At 40.7% G+C, this 17,543-nt stretch overlaps 1 protein-coding gene across 2 annotated transcripts in view; it reads right to left on the bottom strand.

Annotated features, from left to right (window-relative positions):
• The window catches only part of SOS2 (SOS Ras/Rho guanine nucleotide exchange factor 2), a 55,315-nt gene that overhangs the window by 26,450 nt on the left and 11,322 nt on the right, over nucleotides 1-17,543 (bottom strand). The window contains exons 2-8 of one of the 2 annotated variants that reach the window (XM_059819536.1): nucleotides 15,517-15,642; nucleotides 12,273-12,404; nucleotides 10,306-10,470; nucleotides 9,420-9,623; nucleotides 7,755-7,898; nucleotides 3,355-3,465; nucleotides 1,135-1,233 (exon numbers count right to left, since the gene is read on the bottom strand). In XM_059819536.1, the coding sequence (XP_059675519.1) occupies nucleotides 1,135-1,233; nucleotides 3,355-3,465; nucleotides 7,755-7,898; nucleotides 9,420-9,623; nucleotides 10,306-10,470; nucleotides 12,273-12,404; nucleotides 15,517-15,642 (981 nt within the window). The remainder of the gene's footprint in view (nucleotides 1-1,134; nucleotides 1,234-3,354; nucleotides 3,466-7,754; nucleotides 7,899-9,419; nucleotides 9,624-10,305; nucleotides 10,471-12,272; nucleotides 12,405-15,516; nucleotides 15,643-17,543) is intronic. The other variant, XM_059819537.1, reaches the window with a different exon arrangement.

Below are 17,543 nucleotides of genomic sequence, written 5' to 3' on the forward strand. Positions count from 1 at the left end.
TAATTCACTTACCCTTATAAACATTACAAATTTTCCCAACGCAATGGGGCAAATAGAAACTTTTTTTACATTATCCTCAGCTACTTAAAAAAACCCTCCAATCTAAGTATTTTTCAAGATACTGCATTTTCTACAGCAACGCCGTTTCTTCTTATTCAAGAATGATTATTATAGATCTCAGATGTTAAATTTCTGCTGACTGCTGGCCTCTCTTCTCATAACTCACAGCAAAAACATTTGCTTGTAAGCAAAAAGATACGTGCTTAGTTACTTTTTGGCTTTTAGCTGTTACACCCAAGGGAAATATCTACTTATGTGAACCACCTTGTTAGTGCACATCAGAATAAAATATGTGCAAGTGATCTGTGGTCAAACCAATAGAGGCTGTTCTAAAATAACTAATGCCTCACTAGGCGGAATTGCTCATAAATATGGACTAGATGCCAACCTAAACAACTTGTATGGCAAGACCCCTGAAATATGTCCTACAGGAATAACTTTTTATCATCTAAATCAGAATTCCATAAAGCCTGACAATTCATCAATGTCATTTCTTAGCAAATAAGAAAATAATAGTACTTATTTTCATTCCTCCTCAATGTGGAGAAAGCATGGTATGCTGTGAAAAATGGTATTTTTTGCTGTATCTCTTCCATTTAGGACTCAGAACAAACGGTTGAACATTAAGAACAGATTATTCTGACTCCACTGAAAGGAAGTGCCTCCCCAACCCCCAAAATAAGATCAGCTGAGCTGCAACTGGAGTGTGACTCGAGACTGAGAATACCGATCTGAATTATGCTTAGCTTTTTCTGAACAGACAAAAAATTCAGAACTCAAGGAAAGAAGAAATTAGATTTGCATATTATATTTTTAGCTATATTAGAACTCAAGTTCAATAAAGGTTTGTTTAAGAAAATACAGTTACTTCAAATGTTCATATTGGAGCAACAGATGCTTCTGAAGACATTTTTACATGATTTTACTTTTCAGACATATACTAACTGGTGTCAAATTAACGTTTTAGAATCCTTCGGTTTTCAGAAGCAGGAAGTAAAATCTAATTGCCTGTTTAAAAGCTCAGATTCTCCACATTACATGTTTTTAGCAGGAAACGAGTGGGGCTTCATTTACCTGTAGTAACTCAAAGTAGTGCAAACAATGATAGACTGGGATAAGCATGAGTCGTGGGAGGACGTATCGTACAGCTTCTTTAAACCCTTCAGCAGTAGACTGAAAAGGAAAAATAAACAGGATTACTTACACTGAAATACTCAAAAAGGGGCTGGGCAAGGCCTGGAAGCTAGCACTGCTTTGAGCAAGACGGTTGTGCTAGATGCATCCAGGGCGACCCTTCCGATCTACACCACTCTACACTTTTGTCTGATGAGACTCTTTATAAGACTCAGAGACACATAAATGCTCTGACATAAGGCAAACAGAAGCTGTAAACACCCTCGTCCAAGCACTGCAAGCACCCTTTTCCATCAACAGCTTCGGGTGGATTTTGATGCATACTCATTAGTGAACCCATAGCTCTGAAAACACCCCTAACCCCCACGACAAATGCTGGCACAATCTGCCTCCTTAAAATGCTAACCAGTTGGACGGTCCATATTTTTGCCAGAAGTAGCACATCAAATCAAGAAGCTAGAGGTCCAAGCTACCCATAAGTCATTTTATAAGCATCCTTTAATTCACGTAGAGGTGCTCATATCGCAATCCCTAGCACCTTTGTATTTCAGCGCTGTCTGCAGAACTCAACTAATAGCATTAGTTCAAGGTGACAACACCTAAAAACAATGCGCTGTCTACGGCTAAGCTGCACGCCTTATTCCCCAGCCAGCAGCCACATCCCAGAATGCAGAAAATGCTTGAATATATTTTGAAAAAAGCTCATACCCATTTCCAAAATAACATGATTTACCCTGGGCCCCAGTTTGCTGCAGAATTTAAAGAAAACACTGGAATGTTAAAGACCAGCCCCGACTCCCATACAATCTAATAAGCTTGTCACCAACTTCCCTCTAATGTCCTCTCCTCCCAATTACGTATGCTGTGCTTCCATTTACATCCAATATGCCACAGAAATATGGAGGTCTCATCAAGTACTGAAGAAATTAATATCAGTATCTCCTCTCCCTCAGAAACTGAAAATCAAAAGTTTATGACTTAGAAAATGAGTTAGAAACCCTTTCCCATTCCCAGTAGTTAACTAACACAGTAATTCAGGTTGTAAGATGAGGAGAGGTTTTCCAAAGGATGGTGAAATCCCTGCCATCTTCCATATCAAGATAACTATTGAACAGAAACAGAATTACCTGATCATCTCCTTTTTGGAAATTACTTCTCACCCAGTTTAAGACTTCTGGCTGCATCTCCCTGCAATTGCCAGAGACAGCTCATATATGTCCATGGCCCAGAGCTTGGACCTCCGCCTTCACTCCTCAGCTTGGAGAAAAAGTGTGAAGGAACATCCCTAGGAAAGCCCAAACCTTCCTATGGTGAGGAGAGTCAGAAAGGTGGCCAGATTCACTGTCAAATGACTCGATTACCAATTTAATTGGGAATAGGGTTTGGGCTTTAGATTTGCTAGGGAGGTTGGTAAAGGACCTTACTTCATTCACCAAGTGGTATTTAAGAGTGAGGTGATCCAGCTTACCAAGTGCTCAGAGCTGCAGAGGAAACACTCACCTTGAAGGAATGGCTCAGAGGAGTCTCAGCTTGTGGACACACGGGCCCCAGTGAACCGTACAAACTAAGCGCTACTATAATGGGTTTAGCTGGGAGCACCACTGACAAAACGCTTGCTCAGCGGCTTCTCTAAGTGCATTTCTGAACATAAGCTCAGTCTTCTGAACAGTAGTCTTTAAAAGGTCTGCCACGTTGGCGGAAGGAAGTAATAAAAAATAAAAAGAAAAAAAAAAATCACAGATGATCTTGCTGGATAGTCCTGTTAACGAAATGATTCAAGAAAAACTGCCAGTCCCAGCCTCGATGCCAAACAAGGGAGCCTGGGATGTGTATGGAAGAAAATGAAAATATTGTGCCTGGGTGCCTGTGTTCAGCATTAAAAGGCAAAACAGAAATAGAAGTGGCAAGTAGGAGAGGTCACCCTCTATTCGCAAGCAAGAGAGTCTGATGTGAGGACAAAAAAAACTGCAAAAGACTCACGGATGGGTCAGAGCTATGTCCAGTTTTTACAGGAAAAGGCAGAGTCCAAATATCTTCCACTGAAGAAAGGTCAGAATCTAGAGGATATCTTCCTCAGTAGGAAGTAAAGAATTACTGACAAAATTCAAAACTTTGAAATAGGAGTACTAAAGCAATTCAGTATTTCTCATTTGCACTCACCTGAAAGTGGAGAGCAACAGCAGGTTTTGCCATTAAGTTATTAAAATGCTCATGAAATTGTGGAGAGAGAATATCCTGGGACAAAGTTTCATATGGATCAAAGGCTTGCTCCTAAATAAAAACACAGAATTATATACATACATGAAGGATGCAAGATATTTCTGTCCCAACTGGTACAATTAATTCCTTTAATAAGCTCATACAAAAGTGGAACTTTTCAAGAAAAGATTGATTTCATCCTGTGAATCATTCTGTGATTGTGTGATTTTGCAAAACAAATATTGAGTAAACCACAAACCTTTTTCACTTCCAAATTTTAAATGCACACAACATTTTCTCAGCATTCCTCAATCTCACCATACTTATCACTAACACAAACTTTGTTTTACTGAAGCAGTGGGAACCAAGAGAAGTTCTTGCTTTCAGCCCACCCACATTTCACACAGAATGGCAATTTACCTCCTCTCTGTCAGTAAAGACTGACACTTTGGAAAGAAGTGCAGGTAAAGATGAACTTTGGAGACTGTCACAAGGAGGCATTGTTGTACCACCACCATTTCAGGGTACATCACATAAGAATGGTCAGTCATAAGCACTGGACTTCTGCACGCTTTTCTGGCCATGTTGGAAGGCTGGGAAAATATCTCCCTCTGGGACAAAGCAGCTAGTCTGAAAGAGTCTCAGAGAAAGTCCTCTAATGATACCAAGGGTGCAAAAATCATGACTCTGGATGGGGTATCCGGCTGTGATTCTGTAATATCAGCTACAGCAGGATGGGATGAAAACCTGACTGTACATGAATCTCTGCAGGAGTAATTTATGACTGCTCATAGATCACAAGCTCCAAAGCCTGTCGGGCTGTTCCTGAGTCTCTGCAGATTCACTGGGCTGAATCACTCGTGAATCACCGGGTTATCCGGTGCTGATGGCACGATGCCCAGAATAAGCACATACCTCTTTTCACCTTAATGCAGTAGTGCTTGGCAGAATCCAGGCTGCAGAATTTGGGAGTACCAAACACCACAAAGGCTCATTTGAACATTCAGGTAAAGGCTCAAGTCTTCCATTTGTGGAGGGTCCAGGGGATTTCCTACCTTACTCATGGGGCAGCTGCAATTAAACTCTTTGTGGGGAGGAGAGGCACAGAATGTACTCTCTTTTCACAGGCAAATTGTAACCATCACTCTCAACTCTCCTCTTCCAGTTCTAATCATCACTGTCCATTCGCATTAGATTGTATCTGGGAGGGGGGATGAAAGGGGGGGAAGGTTTGGCACTTCAGCAGCAGCAGCTGAAGAGAAATGATGAGACACTAAGTGAACAGGCTGGTTTTCTTGAGCAGAACCTGAATCCCCCCTTTTTTTTTGTATACTCCACGCCTGCCCACTACCTGGAAGTATACAATACGGGGGTCTTATTTTACAACATCCAAATTAAAGACAGCGGACAATAACACTACATATACAATTTCTCTTTGCCATACTAGCCAAGAAAAAATGAACATAAACCTCTGCAGAAGCAGTAAATCAGCCATGGGGTGTGGGTTGAGCAACTACTACTCAAAATGTAACCTTGCATGCAGATCTACTGGGGGAGCCAGACCAATACATATTTATCCTGTGCTGTCTTTTTCAACTTTTTACTGTGTTTTAGAAGTGTTTTCAGTTTCTTCCACTCAGACTTTAACCAGTATTTTTAAGGTTTGGTTTTGTTTCTGAACACAAGATTGAAACAAACTGCATTAGCTATCTTCCCCAAGAGAGTAATAAAAAAAAGGGGGGTTTTACCCTTGCACTGTTGCAAAGGTTACTGAAATACGGAGACGTTAACTTGATGCCCATCTAATTTATCTTAATGCAGCATACAGTTCTGGATTGGTGTTGGTATGTTTCAGCCCCTTTTGCTGTACTGCACTGGTTTCCACCTTTTTTTGGTTTATGGATACCTAAAACTTCTCCTACGGAAACGCAAATACCAGTATAACAAATTTACAATCTACTGACAATAACCTTGCTTTATTAGCTGCCTTCTGAAGACCTCAAAGTAGGCACAAAGACCCTCTCCCCTCAGTTCCCAAGCTCTCCCGCCACTAGCTGAACATCACTAAAGAGATTCTCTCAGGCCATCATTAAAACACATTGTAGCAGTTAAGAGTTGTAGTAGAGTTGCCACCAAGTAATATTTTTTTTTTACCAGCATATTAACAAATAAACCATCTCCCACTCACACCTGTCAGCCATCAAGTTTTTTAATTTACTCCACACCAGGAAAAAAATGTTTTATCTTCCCCATGCTTCCTTAACTCAAAACCACTACAATACTACAATATTTATGTTTAAATCTTCCAGAGAACTGATGCAGAAAAACAGACAAAACAGGAAGATTCCAGCTTGCAAGGGTTGTTTGTTTTTAATTATCCTTCCAAATAAGTTGAAGAACCTTTATAATGGAAACACTAAGTGAACAAGCCTGGCAGTAAGATAGGCAGAGCAAATAAACACTTCACTTTCATATCTCTCTCTAATGATCCCTTTTGCAAATACTCACTGAAAGATGACCTCAACATGTGAGATGATCAAATGAACAGCCTAGTTATTAAGTAGGTCTTGCTCGGTTTTAACTGAATTATTAAATTCAAACTTACTACTTGCGTAAAAAGGTTTGAAGAATAATCTGTTCTTCATCTCCTACTTAAGTTTTTCAGTTAATGAAAATCAAGTGAGATTTTCACTCACTGAAAAAGGATTTGTTATCCTTAAAGCACAGGATGCCCAAGAGTAGCTTTTGCAATAAACTGAGATCTGTATGTTTTCCAGGATAGTGCTGTACTACTTCAAATGTTAAGTCTTTTTTCAATTTTAATATAATAGCCACTTACTTTAATTCATTGTTCAAATGCTTCTCCTTACCATTATATAAGCAATTATGCTCTACCGTCTTAAGAGCTAAGACCTTGTCAACTGGACTTTCCTACTGATATGTCACATGAGTGGCTCATTGAAGTAACGCCAGCAAAACTTTATCTTTATGGTATATTCATAAGTGAGTGGCACAGGGGCTGAAGGACTCGTGTTCTTCACACCCACAAAAATGTAATTGTTTTCCAAATGGTACTGGTGTGTTCATGCAGCCCTCAGATTTTAAAAACTGAACATCCATAAAAGTGAAATGGAAGTGTTATCGGTTGTCATTTTCTTTATGAACATCGTAATTTTAACCATAAACTTCACATTCACCATGTGGTTCATCCGAGACACTCTCTCCCTCTCAGGCCAGAACATCTCACTTGACTTCCTCTGTAATACAGTCGATGTGGTTTACATTATTACCCTTACAATTTGGCTTAAAAAACTGGGCTCAATAGACCTCTCTAAAAAATGTAAACTCCATTTAAACATGTCCAAAGACAGCAAAAACTCCACACCTACCTTGGTAATTTGTTCCAAGAGTTAGCTCCCCTGACAGTTAAAAAGATGTGGTGTATTTCCAAGCTGAGCCTTTCAGATACTGCTTTTTTACTGTGTACCTCTCTGCTGAACTCCAGAGTCATTTTGTACTCTATTTTCAGATCATGAAGGTACCTATATACCTATCCTATTTTGAATAAACTGAGCTCTATCTCCCTGTAAGACTTTCTCAAAAACTTTACTTTACGTCATTCCTTCACAGTCCTTCCAGTATTTCAATGCCCATTTAAAAAAAACAAGTGACAAAATAACTGTTACTAATGTTCCAGTACGAGCCACACCAAATCCATGTGCAGCATCTTCCCTTATTCCTATTCTTTAATATCTATTTTATAGGTCAATGGGTATCAATAGCACTTTTGCTACAACAGTAAGCTTCTGTTCAGTTGCACATCTGTTCTGGTACTTCATTCCTTCCCAGAGTCATTCTTTGCAGAGACGTTTCCCACTCCAGAGGTATAACAATGCATTTGCCTGAATTAAGAACATGTTTTGTTTGAGTTAGCTCACTGTCCAGAGTGATGCAAGTACTCATCTTGCAGATCTACATCCAACTGCTATGATTTTTGGGTAGCCCTGGGCCTGATACCAATGCCTACAAAAAGGCACCACCTTCTTTCAGTGAGCACTCCCAGGTAGTTACTTTTCAAATCCATATCCCTACAGGATCGTAGCAATTCATTTCCACTCTGAAATAAGATTCAGTTTTGTGCTTACCTGCTTGATACCGTTTCTGTGACAGGTAAAAACCACACTTTGGCTTACCTACTAAAGAATGGGTAGGGAAGATCTCTGTTCAGAGCTTGTTAAAAGGACATTTTACAACTGCGAGTTTATCGGAGATACCAGAGTCATAACCAAAAGTTTACTAAGTAAACGGAACAATCAGCGATTAAAAAAAGAAAACAACCTAAAACCAACAAAACACCATACCTCTGCAAGATCCTCAAAGCAGCTGCCAGCCAAAGGATGAGGACTGCTTTCATCAGTCATTTCAACAGTATCTTCAATCAATCCTAAAAGCTTCACTGTCAACTCATGAATATCTGAAATGTTGCTAAATATCACATCGATATCCTGCAAACGCAAAATGTATCTTAGCAGTGTTTTCAATAATTTATTTCGCTTATGTAAATAGGGGAGCATTTTTCGTGAAGTCTGAACCAAGAAGTAAGTGGAGAGGAGCCAACAAAAAGCTAGGAAGAAAGTTAAATTATGTGGTCTCCCCAGCCCTGCAGGCTTGCCTGGGCACATCCAGCCTTGCACAATTCTCACCCCGGCGAAAGAAAGCACACCATCCTTCCCAGGCCAGAGCAGCAGCAGTCCCAGTACAGGCTGTTGGGTGCTTTGGACAGAAATGCCTGGCCTTTTCAGCCACAATTCACAGCTGTTATTTTCCCCTCTGCTGATTCTTGTCTCTCAGGACACAACAGGAAGGAGGTGATTTAAAGCAGCTCCAAGGTCAGATCCTCTAAACCACAGGTAAAACTAAAGCAGCTACTTGGCTACTTTAGCAGAATACTACCTGGGTACAGAGGAGGAATCGGCAGCTTCCTTTTCCAAATTCTACTTTTTGATTTTTCAAATCCACATACCGCAAACACACCCAACTAGGCAGCCCCTTCCAATGACCTGCATTCTTCTTCTGACCCCTCCAAAACACGCTTCTTGGAAGCCTTCTCTGCCCCAACCTAACACTGCAGAGCTTGCTTGACCTCCTGCCAGCGCCAAGACCATGGCAATCTCTTCGTGGGAACAAGCAATCTCGAAATTTCTCATACCCGTTCCCATATAACAAAAGAGTATTCCTCAACTCCAAAATACCGCTCCTTTCTCCTCCCATCGCCTTTGTTTGAATTCTGTCCCCACATTTGCACAATTCTCCGATATCCTATCAGCTACTGAGGAACCTCCACACCCAGCTGTAATGGGAATGTCTCCTGCTGCCTCTCTTTTTAACCTGCTGGTATCACCTACGAATCCCCGTTCAGGTTCTGCTGGCCTGGTCCCCTTCTCCGTCCTCCCACAGGAAAGATTCACTAATCTCTCATTATTACTCTTCTCTTACATGAGCTGGGCTTCCTTTTTAGACTCCAGCATCCCAAAACCAGAATTTGCCACACATACAATTTCAACCAAATATTTCAATCATTTATCAAGTAGAGATTCCCTTCACAGTTTGTCACACGCTGGAGAATCCAGAGCCAAGGGCTGTTTTACTTGTAGTTTCTGCAGCTAGGGTGCCCTAGGGTAGACTTCAAACGTCAATTCAACCATTCATCTGCGTCTACGTGCAGGTAGATAACTGTTAATTTTTGTGTTAAGCAAAAGTGTAACTATTACCTACATGACCAAAGGACTCCAGCTATGCTGGCATCCGACAGGGAATCGTGTCCATTAAGCTTCAATCTGAGAGCAGCACTCTTCATTTCTTCAATTCCTCCATTTTATTTCATACACAATCAACACTCATTATGCACTGACATACAATAAATCAAATTTAATTTTACCTCCAACAACAGTGAATGTAATATTGATATGTTAGGCTGCTAATGGAGCAACTAGCATTACACATCAATAACCTATTAAAGGACTTACATTAGGTGTGAACAATTTTCTGTTTGATAGGAAAGCTTCCCGAAATACTTTTATTATTAGATTCAACTCCCGCAGATACTGCCTTTCTTCTGCAATTTCATTTCTCACTAGGTCATAGTAGTTGAGTTCCCCAGAAGAAGAGGGCTCGTCTTCACAGAGAGAAACCAAACCAATGTCATCCTGATCAAACATATCCATCAAAACCTAGCAAAGAAATTTAAAAAATTACATGCAAGCCTGATTTTCACACTTGGCTCAAGCTCAGCTATTTCAATGTGTTCAGAGAAATCCTTTGAGTTTTTAATACAATACTTTCTGTGATCACTTTCACAAGGGAGTAATATTTAAACTTTGGCAGCAGAAGGCTGGATCAGTTGCCAAAGCCATTTTCCCCTTTGTAAGTTAGTACGACCTAGAAAACAAGTTACAATTCATGCAGAACCATCTTTGAAAACAAGGCATCTTGCATAAGCATTTAACAAAACCCTCCTGATAAAGATAAAATTAAACAAAAATGTTTCTCATTTTTATAAGGATGAAAACTAAATGTCTTTTCTGTATTATAAAGAAGGAAAGAGCTGTCATGACAAAGTGACATGAGAAGGACAGTAACACAGCTAAGAAATAAAGCACAACATCATTTTCTGCCCTTACATTGTTCTGTGAGTACTACTACTGTTCCAAAACATAACAGGCTTAACTTAAACTTAAGTCTTTACTGTGACAGGTATGGCATGAATAAGGAGAGAAGCTTCTGCACATGAATAAGACCAGTCTCTCCCTCCTATCCTACTTTGGATATATCTTAAAAAAAAAAAAAAAAAAAAAAATCACCTCCAGTATCTACCTTGTGTATGTCCAAAAGACTATTTTAATCCCAACTTACCTTATCAGCACACATTGATACTTTAATGTCCTGCTGGGAGATCTCAAAGTGTCGTATATTGAAAACATAGTTTCCAGCCAGCTTTAAAATGTCAGCTGAGATGTATTCTAAGACAGCCACAATATACAGAGACACATGGTAATCTACCTTATAACCTAGGACCTCCTGCAAATTGAAAACATGAGGAAAAAAAAGCTGTTTATTCCAGAAATTCATTCGGAATGACAATTAACACATTGAGTTTTCTAATTAAATTGATCTTGTCTGCGTTGATAATTGACAGCAATGTAACAGGCAGGGCAAAGGACATCAAATGGAAATTTGATCAGCCATCTCAGAAGAAATGCTTGCAAATACCTCCTTGTGCTATTTTGCCATATACTGACAGATGAAAAGCTACAGAACTTTCAATAATCCTTTCTCTAAAAATAACAGTCCTAAAAATAGAGTTCCTTCAAACGAAGGGACTTCACTGGAACCGCTCTTGTACTTAAATTTTAGTCTGTATCTATGTTTATTGCAGGACTCTGGCCCTAATCTGGACTCTTCAGAAAAGAGGATGCTTCATTTTGAATTGTTCTTGACGGAAAAAGTTGTCTTTCATGAAACTACAGGCCGTATGTTCAACCTGTTATGTACTGCGATCCATTTTAGTCCATCCTTTACATTTGGCTGAACAACTACACTATCTGCATCCTTGAATTGCATAAAATAATTAAACTTTAGTAATTATTGTCTGAACAGAAAAAAACCCAGGATAAATGTTGCACGTTCTTCTTGCGATATATGCTCTGTGTTCTGCAGAGCATGCACCACATGGCCTCTTATTTGTGACAAGACCGTCAGGAATAAATACACGTAAGTTCATGCATTTGAATAAGGTTGTCTTGTTCTTATCCTATTTTGATGCATCTTCTAAAAATCAGATTCTTTCCTATGTCCACACACTGTTGTCTAGGAAGGTCTTATTTAATGCTGTTTTCTTTCCTAACATCTCTTCCCCTCTCATTAACCATCACAAACTGAGACACTATATAAGAACAGAGTGACTACACCTGAAAAGGTGCTTTAATTTCTGCTTCTGCTTGAATAACGTTTTCTCAATGCAGCTGGAAACTCTGGCGCAACAATGCCACCACTGGAGAAAAGCATTTTCTAAGCTATGAACGAAAAGCAAAATCAATAGAAAAAAGAAATACCAAAAAAGAGCAGGGTTTGAATCGGCCTGAATTTACTGACTCAGCACTGGTCTAAAAGCGATTAAATGCTGATCTAAAAAATCAGAGTACTGTTTTGTCATTAAAAAAAAAAATTCTACAGGGGCACAGTATGAATACATACTTACTGTGTGACACTAAAACCTGAGTGTACGCAAGGAGCTCTCTACCTGTTTTAAGTGACATGACATCTAAGAACTGAGATGGCCACTCTCCTCCTCAAAACCCACCAACAATAAAGTCTGTATTTGGTCTTTTGTTACACCTTTGCAGATCTATTGATTTTAAAACCATCAGTGACATTCAGCAGTAACTGAAAGGACACTGATACACATCTTAGTTGACAGTATACAAGGAACAGGATCTACTTGTTCTCTCTTCTTCTATTTTGGCTTCTGCAGCATTTTGAAACAAAGGCAGGCATCAAAACAGTGCTACTGAAGCAGGTAAGGTATTGGAGTTTGTTTGGGGTTTATTTATGTTTAAAACTAACTAGTCATATTTCAAAGCAGAGTAATACATTAACAGACTAATGTCTAGAACATGATGAATTTAGGTATCTACATTTCTTACATACTACAATATATTCATCCCGTTCTGTGGTGACTTTACTCTTTCAGCCAATATGAGAAATTTACCTAATTTCACACAAATTAAAGAAATACTTTACAGGCTATGCTGGGGGCAATAATACAGCTGGGGGTGTATGGTGGGCAGAAGCAGCAGACATCAGGTTGTTGGTTTAAGTACCTTTAATAAAGGATGTATTTTGTCCACAGGTAGCAGGAGAGGGTTTCTTCTTTTTCGTTTCTCTATAGCGGACTGCGCATCAGCAATCGCCCACTTGTCTATCGGATGAGGAAATGTCTTTTGAACGCGCTCCTGTCCAAACATAAAGAGTGCACTTAGATTAACCGCAGTAATCATAGAAGTTTTAAAAAAAACAAAACGGCAAATTACTTCCCCTGCAGTATAGGCAATTATCCTCCTCCTCAGTGTTTGCAACACATTTTCGTAACTGTTCTCTCCTCCTCACCCAACTCAGCTTCACTCTTTTCAATAATCCCGAACAACCTCCCTTCCCTAAGCACGAAGAACTCCTTCAAATCTTCTAAAACAACTCCTGCTCTATGATCTTTTCATCACAAGAGCAGCAAGAAACCTCAGCTGAGACCAGGATCCCAAAATACAAACAACATCAGGAAGTACTAACCAGTTTACAGTCTAAATGACAAAAACAAGTCGGTATTGTTCCTATTTCATAAAAGCCCAGCGTGTAACTTGTCCTGTATCAGATCAAGCTTAGGGCAGAAATGAAAAAAACAAGTGCAGGATCTTCTAACTAGGAGGAGGGCTGTGATTCGTGAAAAAGGCTGGCTATAACACTTCGGACTCCACAAGCCCACACAGGAGCATCTTCCCCACTGCACAGCCCATCACAGTGGCTGCACTTTACAGCTCCCACATCGTAAACTGTGTGCAATTGCAGGTCACTTTTATATAGATTCACACTTCAACAGCTGCTATAGGAACAGGCGAGATGACCCCCACAACAGACCAAACTGCTTTGGGCAGCAGTCCCACACTTCAGCAGCACCCCCTAAACACGTGCAAGACCCCAGTCCTGCTTTCCATGAAGTCCTCCAGGCTTCCCGCTGCAGGCCCTGTGAGCTGGGGAATTAAACGGCGATTGCTCCTTAAATGTCTTTGGAAAAACAGATGTTTTAAGTTAGACAGCTCAGGGGGAAGCGGGGATCACCTCCTGCTGTGCAGCCCACTCCCATGCCCTTACTCCACCAGGCACAGCACACGGTGCGGTGCCATATCCAACTTCTGCTTTGGACCTGGAACCTGGACCACGATGAGGCCTGGACGGGTGGTAACTCTTATAGGACAGATCTTATAGATGAGCTGAAGAAGGAGCTGAGAAAAATGGTGAAATCTACGCGTCCCTTTGGTGAAAAGATTTCTGCACATATTCTGAAATCCAAAAGGAAGCCTGAGGTCGTCTTAGAGGCAGCTTTTAAATATTTGCACGTGGCCACTTAACGCTCAACTTTCTGCGTCAGCTGTCTGTGCCAGGTAAACACACGGTGACCTTTCCTCTTGGACAGCAGCCGAAAGCTCTGGGCTGGTTCACCGAAATGAACTTTCCTTGAGATTCTACTAGGAGATCGCCTGCAAAATGGACGTAATGTGGCATTCAGCCATCCTTCAACTTAACAGTGCACTTCACGAGTAACTCACGCCTTTTGTGCTCGGACTTTGGTGGTTCCCAGTGTTTCGCTGGGAACAATTTCAAGGACCTGTTCTATTTAAAAAAACCTTTATAATTTGAGATTTTGGACCTCAATCTTGCAAATACTTAAATATTATGTGCAAATAGCTCCATTAACTCCAGGCTGTTATGTAAATATCAGCATGATAAACTTTAGAGATCACAGCTCTCATGTCTTCTCTTAACAGCTAAAAACAGCTGAGGAACAGAGCCAAAAGCCTTCATTCGTGGATCTCGGATGCCTGCCGGCAGCGCAATCTCACCAGCAACCCGTAACACAAAACTGAATTCTACTTTCCCTGCTCTGGAAGAGTCTGAATGTATTGACCTACAGAAACAGTAACGTTTTGGGGAACCCGCCACCACTATTTAAACCTAGCTCTGTGTTTTTAAATTAAATAACTGTTATATTGCCAAGGGCAACAATGTTTTATTATTCATGGCTTTAAATGCCAGGTATATTTAAAATACAATACACAGGATTTAGTGTCTGCTGCGATATTCGTAAGCACAATCCAGAGAGTTGTCAGTTATGTCAGAAGGCTGTCTGTATTGTACGCAGTTTTGCACACAGTAATTTGTGGAGCATACACATACCCAATGAAAATTATTAATTCATACATACACAGGGTAATTTTATCATCTCATGACTCAGAAGCAGAAAACTACGGAGTTGGTGTGTAGAATAATGAGCGCTCTCTCAAACTGTCCCGTGTGCTGGAGGGTTTGATCAGCTGGGAACTGGAGAAAGAACACGGTATTTCTCAGCTCCACATCTAAAGTTCAAATCCAGACTCAAGGTAGTAACAATTCTGAGAGCTATTAAGGGACGATTAAGTTTTGCTTTTATTTAGTCATACTATAATCTTTATGCATCAGTATTACAAAAGACACCAATCATAAACCAAAATTAATAATTAATGAATTAACTCAATGTTGAATAAAGGGCAATGGCTGCATCTAATAAGAATCTAAAACCCCTCAGGCAATTATTTTGTAAAAAAAAAAAAATATATATATATACACTTTCTTTATTTCCGTGACACACATACAGAATATTAGATGAGGACTTCGTTTTGTTTTAGGCTGAAAATCCTAGACATACAGATTGGTGCAAAATTAATACTCTACAAAGCTATAATGGGCCACAGCTACATGAAAGCACTTTCTCCCTCTAGACTGTATACTGAAGCGCACTCCATTAAAGCCCTCATTTTGTAACTGATGACACAAAAGCAGACAGCTGCAATAATACAAGAGCCTCAGTGAGTTCAATAAAGTTCCAGGAACATACAACTCTATCCCCTCAGCTGCACAATCCAGGCCTCACAACAGTAACCTTTCATTCCAATATTTACTTCTCTTCTGTATATTTATGTCAAAGAGTAGGAAAACTTGCAACATCCTTACATTCTTAAGTCCAAGGTGCATTCGAGCAGCACAAAATCCTTCAAAGTATTCTGCATTTTTAAAAATAATGCTGTAAGAAAAAAGTCCCACCATTTCTATTCTGAAGCCCTGTACAGGAAAATGAGTCTCCAACTAAGCTTGCTTTGTGAAATCTGACTGCTATATAATCTTTTAGAAAAGCAGTTTTAACAAGCTCTGCTCTTTGGATTCACCTTGCTTTAACTTCAACCTGCACTGCCCAAAATATCTTCATTCCTCTTAGTGATTCTGCAAGCAAGCACTTGGTTTTCCAGTATCTGGTCTTACCTCTACGTCTTGGACAGTCCGTGGCTGAGCAATGCATAGTTTGTTTAGCAGCTGAAGTATCAACTCTTCAATGTAATAGAGGGAATCTTCTTTTGCTGAAAGGTTTGGGTGAACCTGTTGCTGAACCTGTCCAAAAGAATGAAAAGAATTAGGTTTTTTTCCCATTTAGAGCTGTACAGAAGGAAGGATTGGAAAAAAGCAGAGTATCTCTGTACTGTAGTGCTGCAAATTCGCACACTTCCAGTAACTTCCTACAAGTTTTCCTATGTAGTTAAGATGGCAATTCCTACTCCTGCAAAGTTGGCGTCTCTATTCAATTAAGAACTAAGTGTTTAGCCTTTATGGTGAAGAAGAAATTTCAAGCCAAGGCAGATTTCTGCCAACGATGCAGCAAAAACAATCACTGTTGGTAATTCTGCAGTTATTCATCCACAGAATGAGTAACATACAGTTATGTTACTAACCCTACTAATGAGCACCGGGTAACTGTGAACAGAGGAGGAAGATGGACCCACCAGAGGAAAAGACTTACTAAGCAAGGACACCAGGATAAGAGAACTAACCAGCCTGGCAGGGAACTGAATTAATGTGCTGTTAAAACCTGTGCCAATAAAAAACCACGGCCACAACACTGCGGGAGGCCTCAAGCAACTCTTTGAGATGCCTCAGAACCAGAAAACTAACTAGAACATGAAACGCTGTCTGAGGCATGAGAAAGAGATATGAAATACTTACAACAGAGAGGGGGACCTAAGGAAAAGCATGAGTCAAAATACAAGTGTGTCAAGACTAGGAAATGCGCTGTGAGAAAAGCCGACTTCCACCTCCCTCTAACGCGAGGCAGGAGAACGCCTTTTATCTCACTTCATGGAGATTAATCACAGCTTTTGTTTCCAAGGCTAAGCTAGACCAGACAACCTGAAACAGGCAACCTCAGCATGTGCCCGCACGAGCTAAAGGGCCGCAACTAACTCACCCTGGTCCAACGTGGCTGTTTTCCTACTAAAAATCCCCCAAAACCAAACAACCACCCCACCTTAGGGGGAAAAAAAAAGCACTCAAGAGTTAGTCTATATACTCAGTTTTCCCTGGCAGCCTCTCAATCAGGAAAGTGCTAACTAGATCTTAAACTATAGCCAAAAGATTTGTAAGTAATACAATCCGGGGAAATTCCCTACTCTCCCCATACAAATTGTATGTTAATCACCTCAAAAAAGTAATCTTACATACTTACATTGGCATTCTGTACGTGGTTTCAAACAGGAGACAAACTGATCGGTACTTTCTTTGGGGAAGACAATATCTTTGGGTCAATACTGATCCTCTGAAACACGTGCACTCCTCTCTCCAAAGACAACAGGCGAGTCCACAGACACTGGGAGGCTCTGAGGGCTTCCTCCAAATGAAGTAACTAATAATTTCATAGCAATACCTTGGGGGAACTCAATTTGCAGCCCTGAAGGCTTTTGCAAGTCGTGCAACAACAAGACCAACAAGGAAGTAAGGTGTCTGGCCGGCTTCCCTCCCTGCCGGCCGCAGAGGAAGGTGGGCAGAGCTGCCCGGGAGCCAGAGCCACTGCAAGGAACTGCTCGCTGCTCCACCTCCTGCTGTGCCAGGGCCTGAAAGAATTGGGGGAACAGGACTGCGCTTTGCCCCCACACCTCCACATGAGAAGAGAGGAAGAGCCAGGATGACCAACGGGTAGGGAGAAAAAATGAAGATCCACGGAGGGGACCACTAGAAGGGGCTGCTGCCGTACACCTTCAACATCTCTCTTCAACAGAGATGGTGACTTGGATGGAGACGTCTACCAACGCACTACTCAAAGATGGGTGAGCGCAGCCAGGCACCACATGTACCAATGACGGGAATCTGAATGTCTCAGGGGAGTGGAAGGGGGACACACGCTGAAAACGTGAAAAAACACACTGGTGCCAATTGTATTGGAGTTGATAATTACAGTATTACACAGGGGTGGTGAAGACACTGCCAGTTATGGGGACTCCTATGCGATACCCAGCGAGAGA

Source organism: Gavia stellata, chromosome 7 (assembly GCF_030936135.1).
Source record: "Gavia stellata isolate bGavSte3 chromosome 7, bGavSte3.hap2, whole genome shotgun sequence".
Lineage (NCBI taxonomy): Eukaryota > Metazoa > Chordata > Aves > Gaviiformes > Gaviidae > Gavia > Gavia stellata.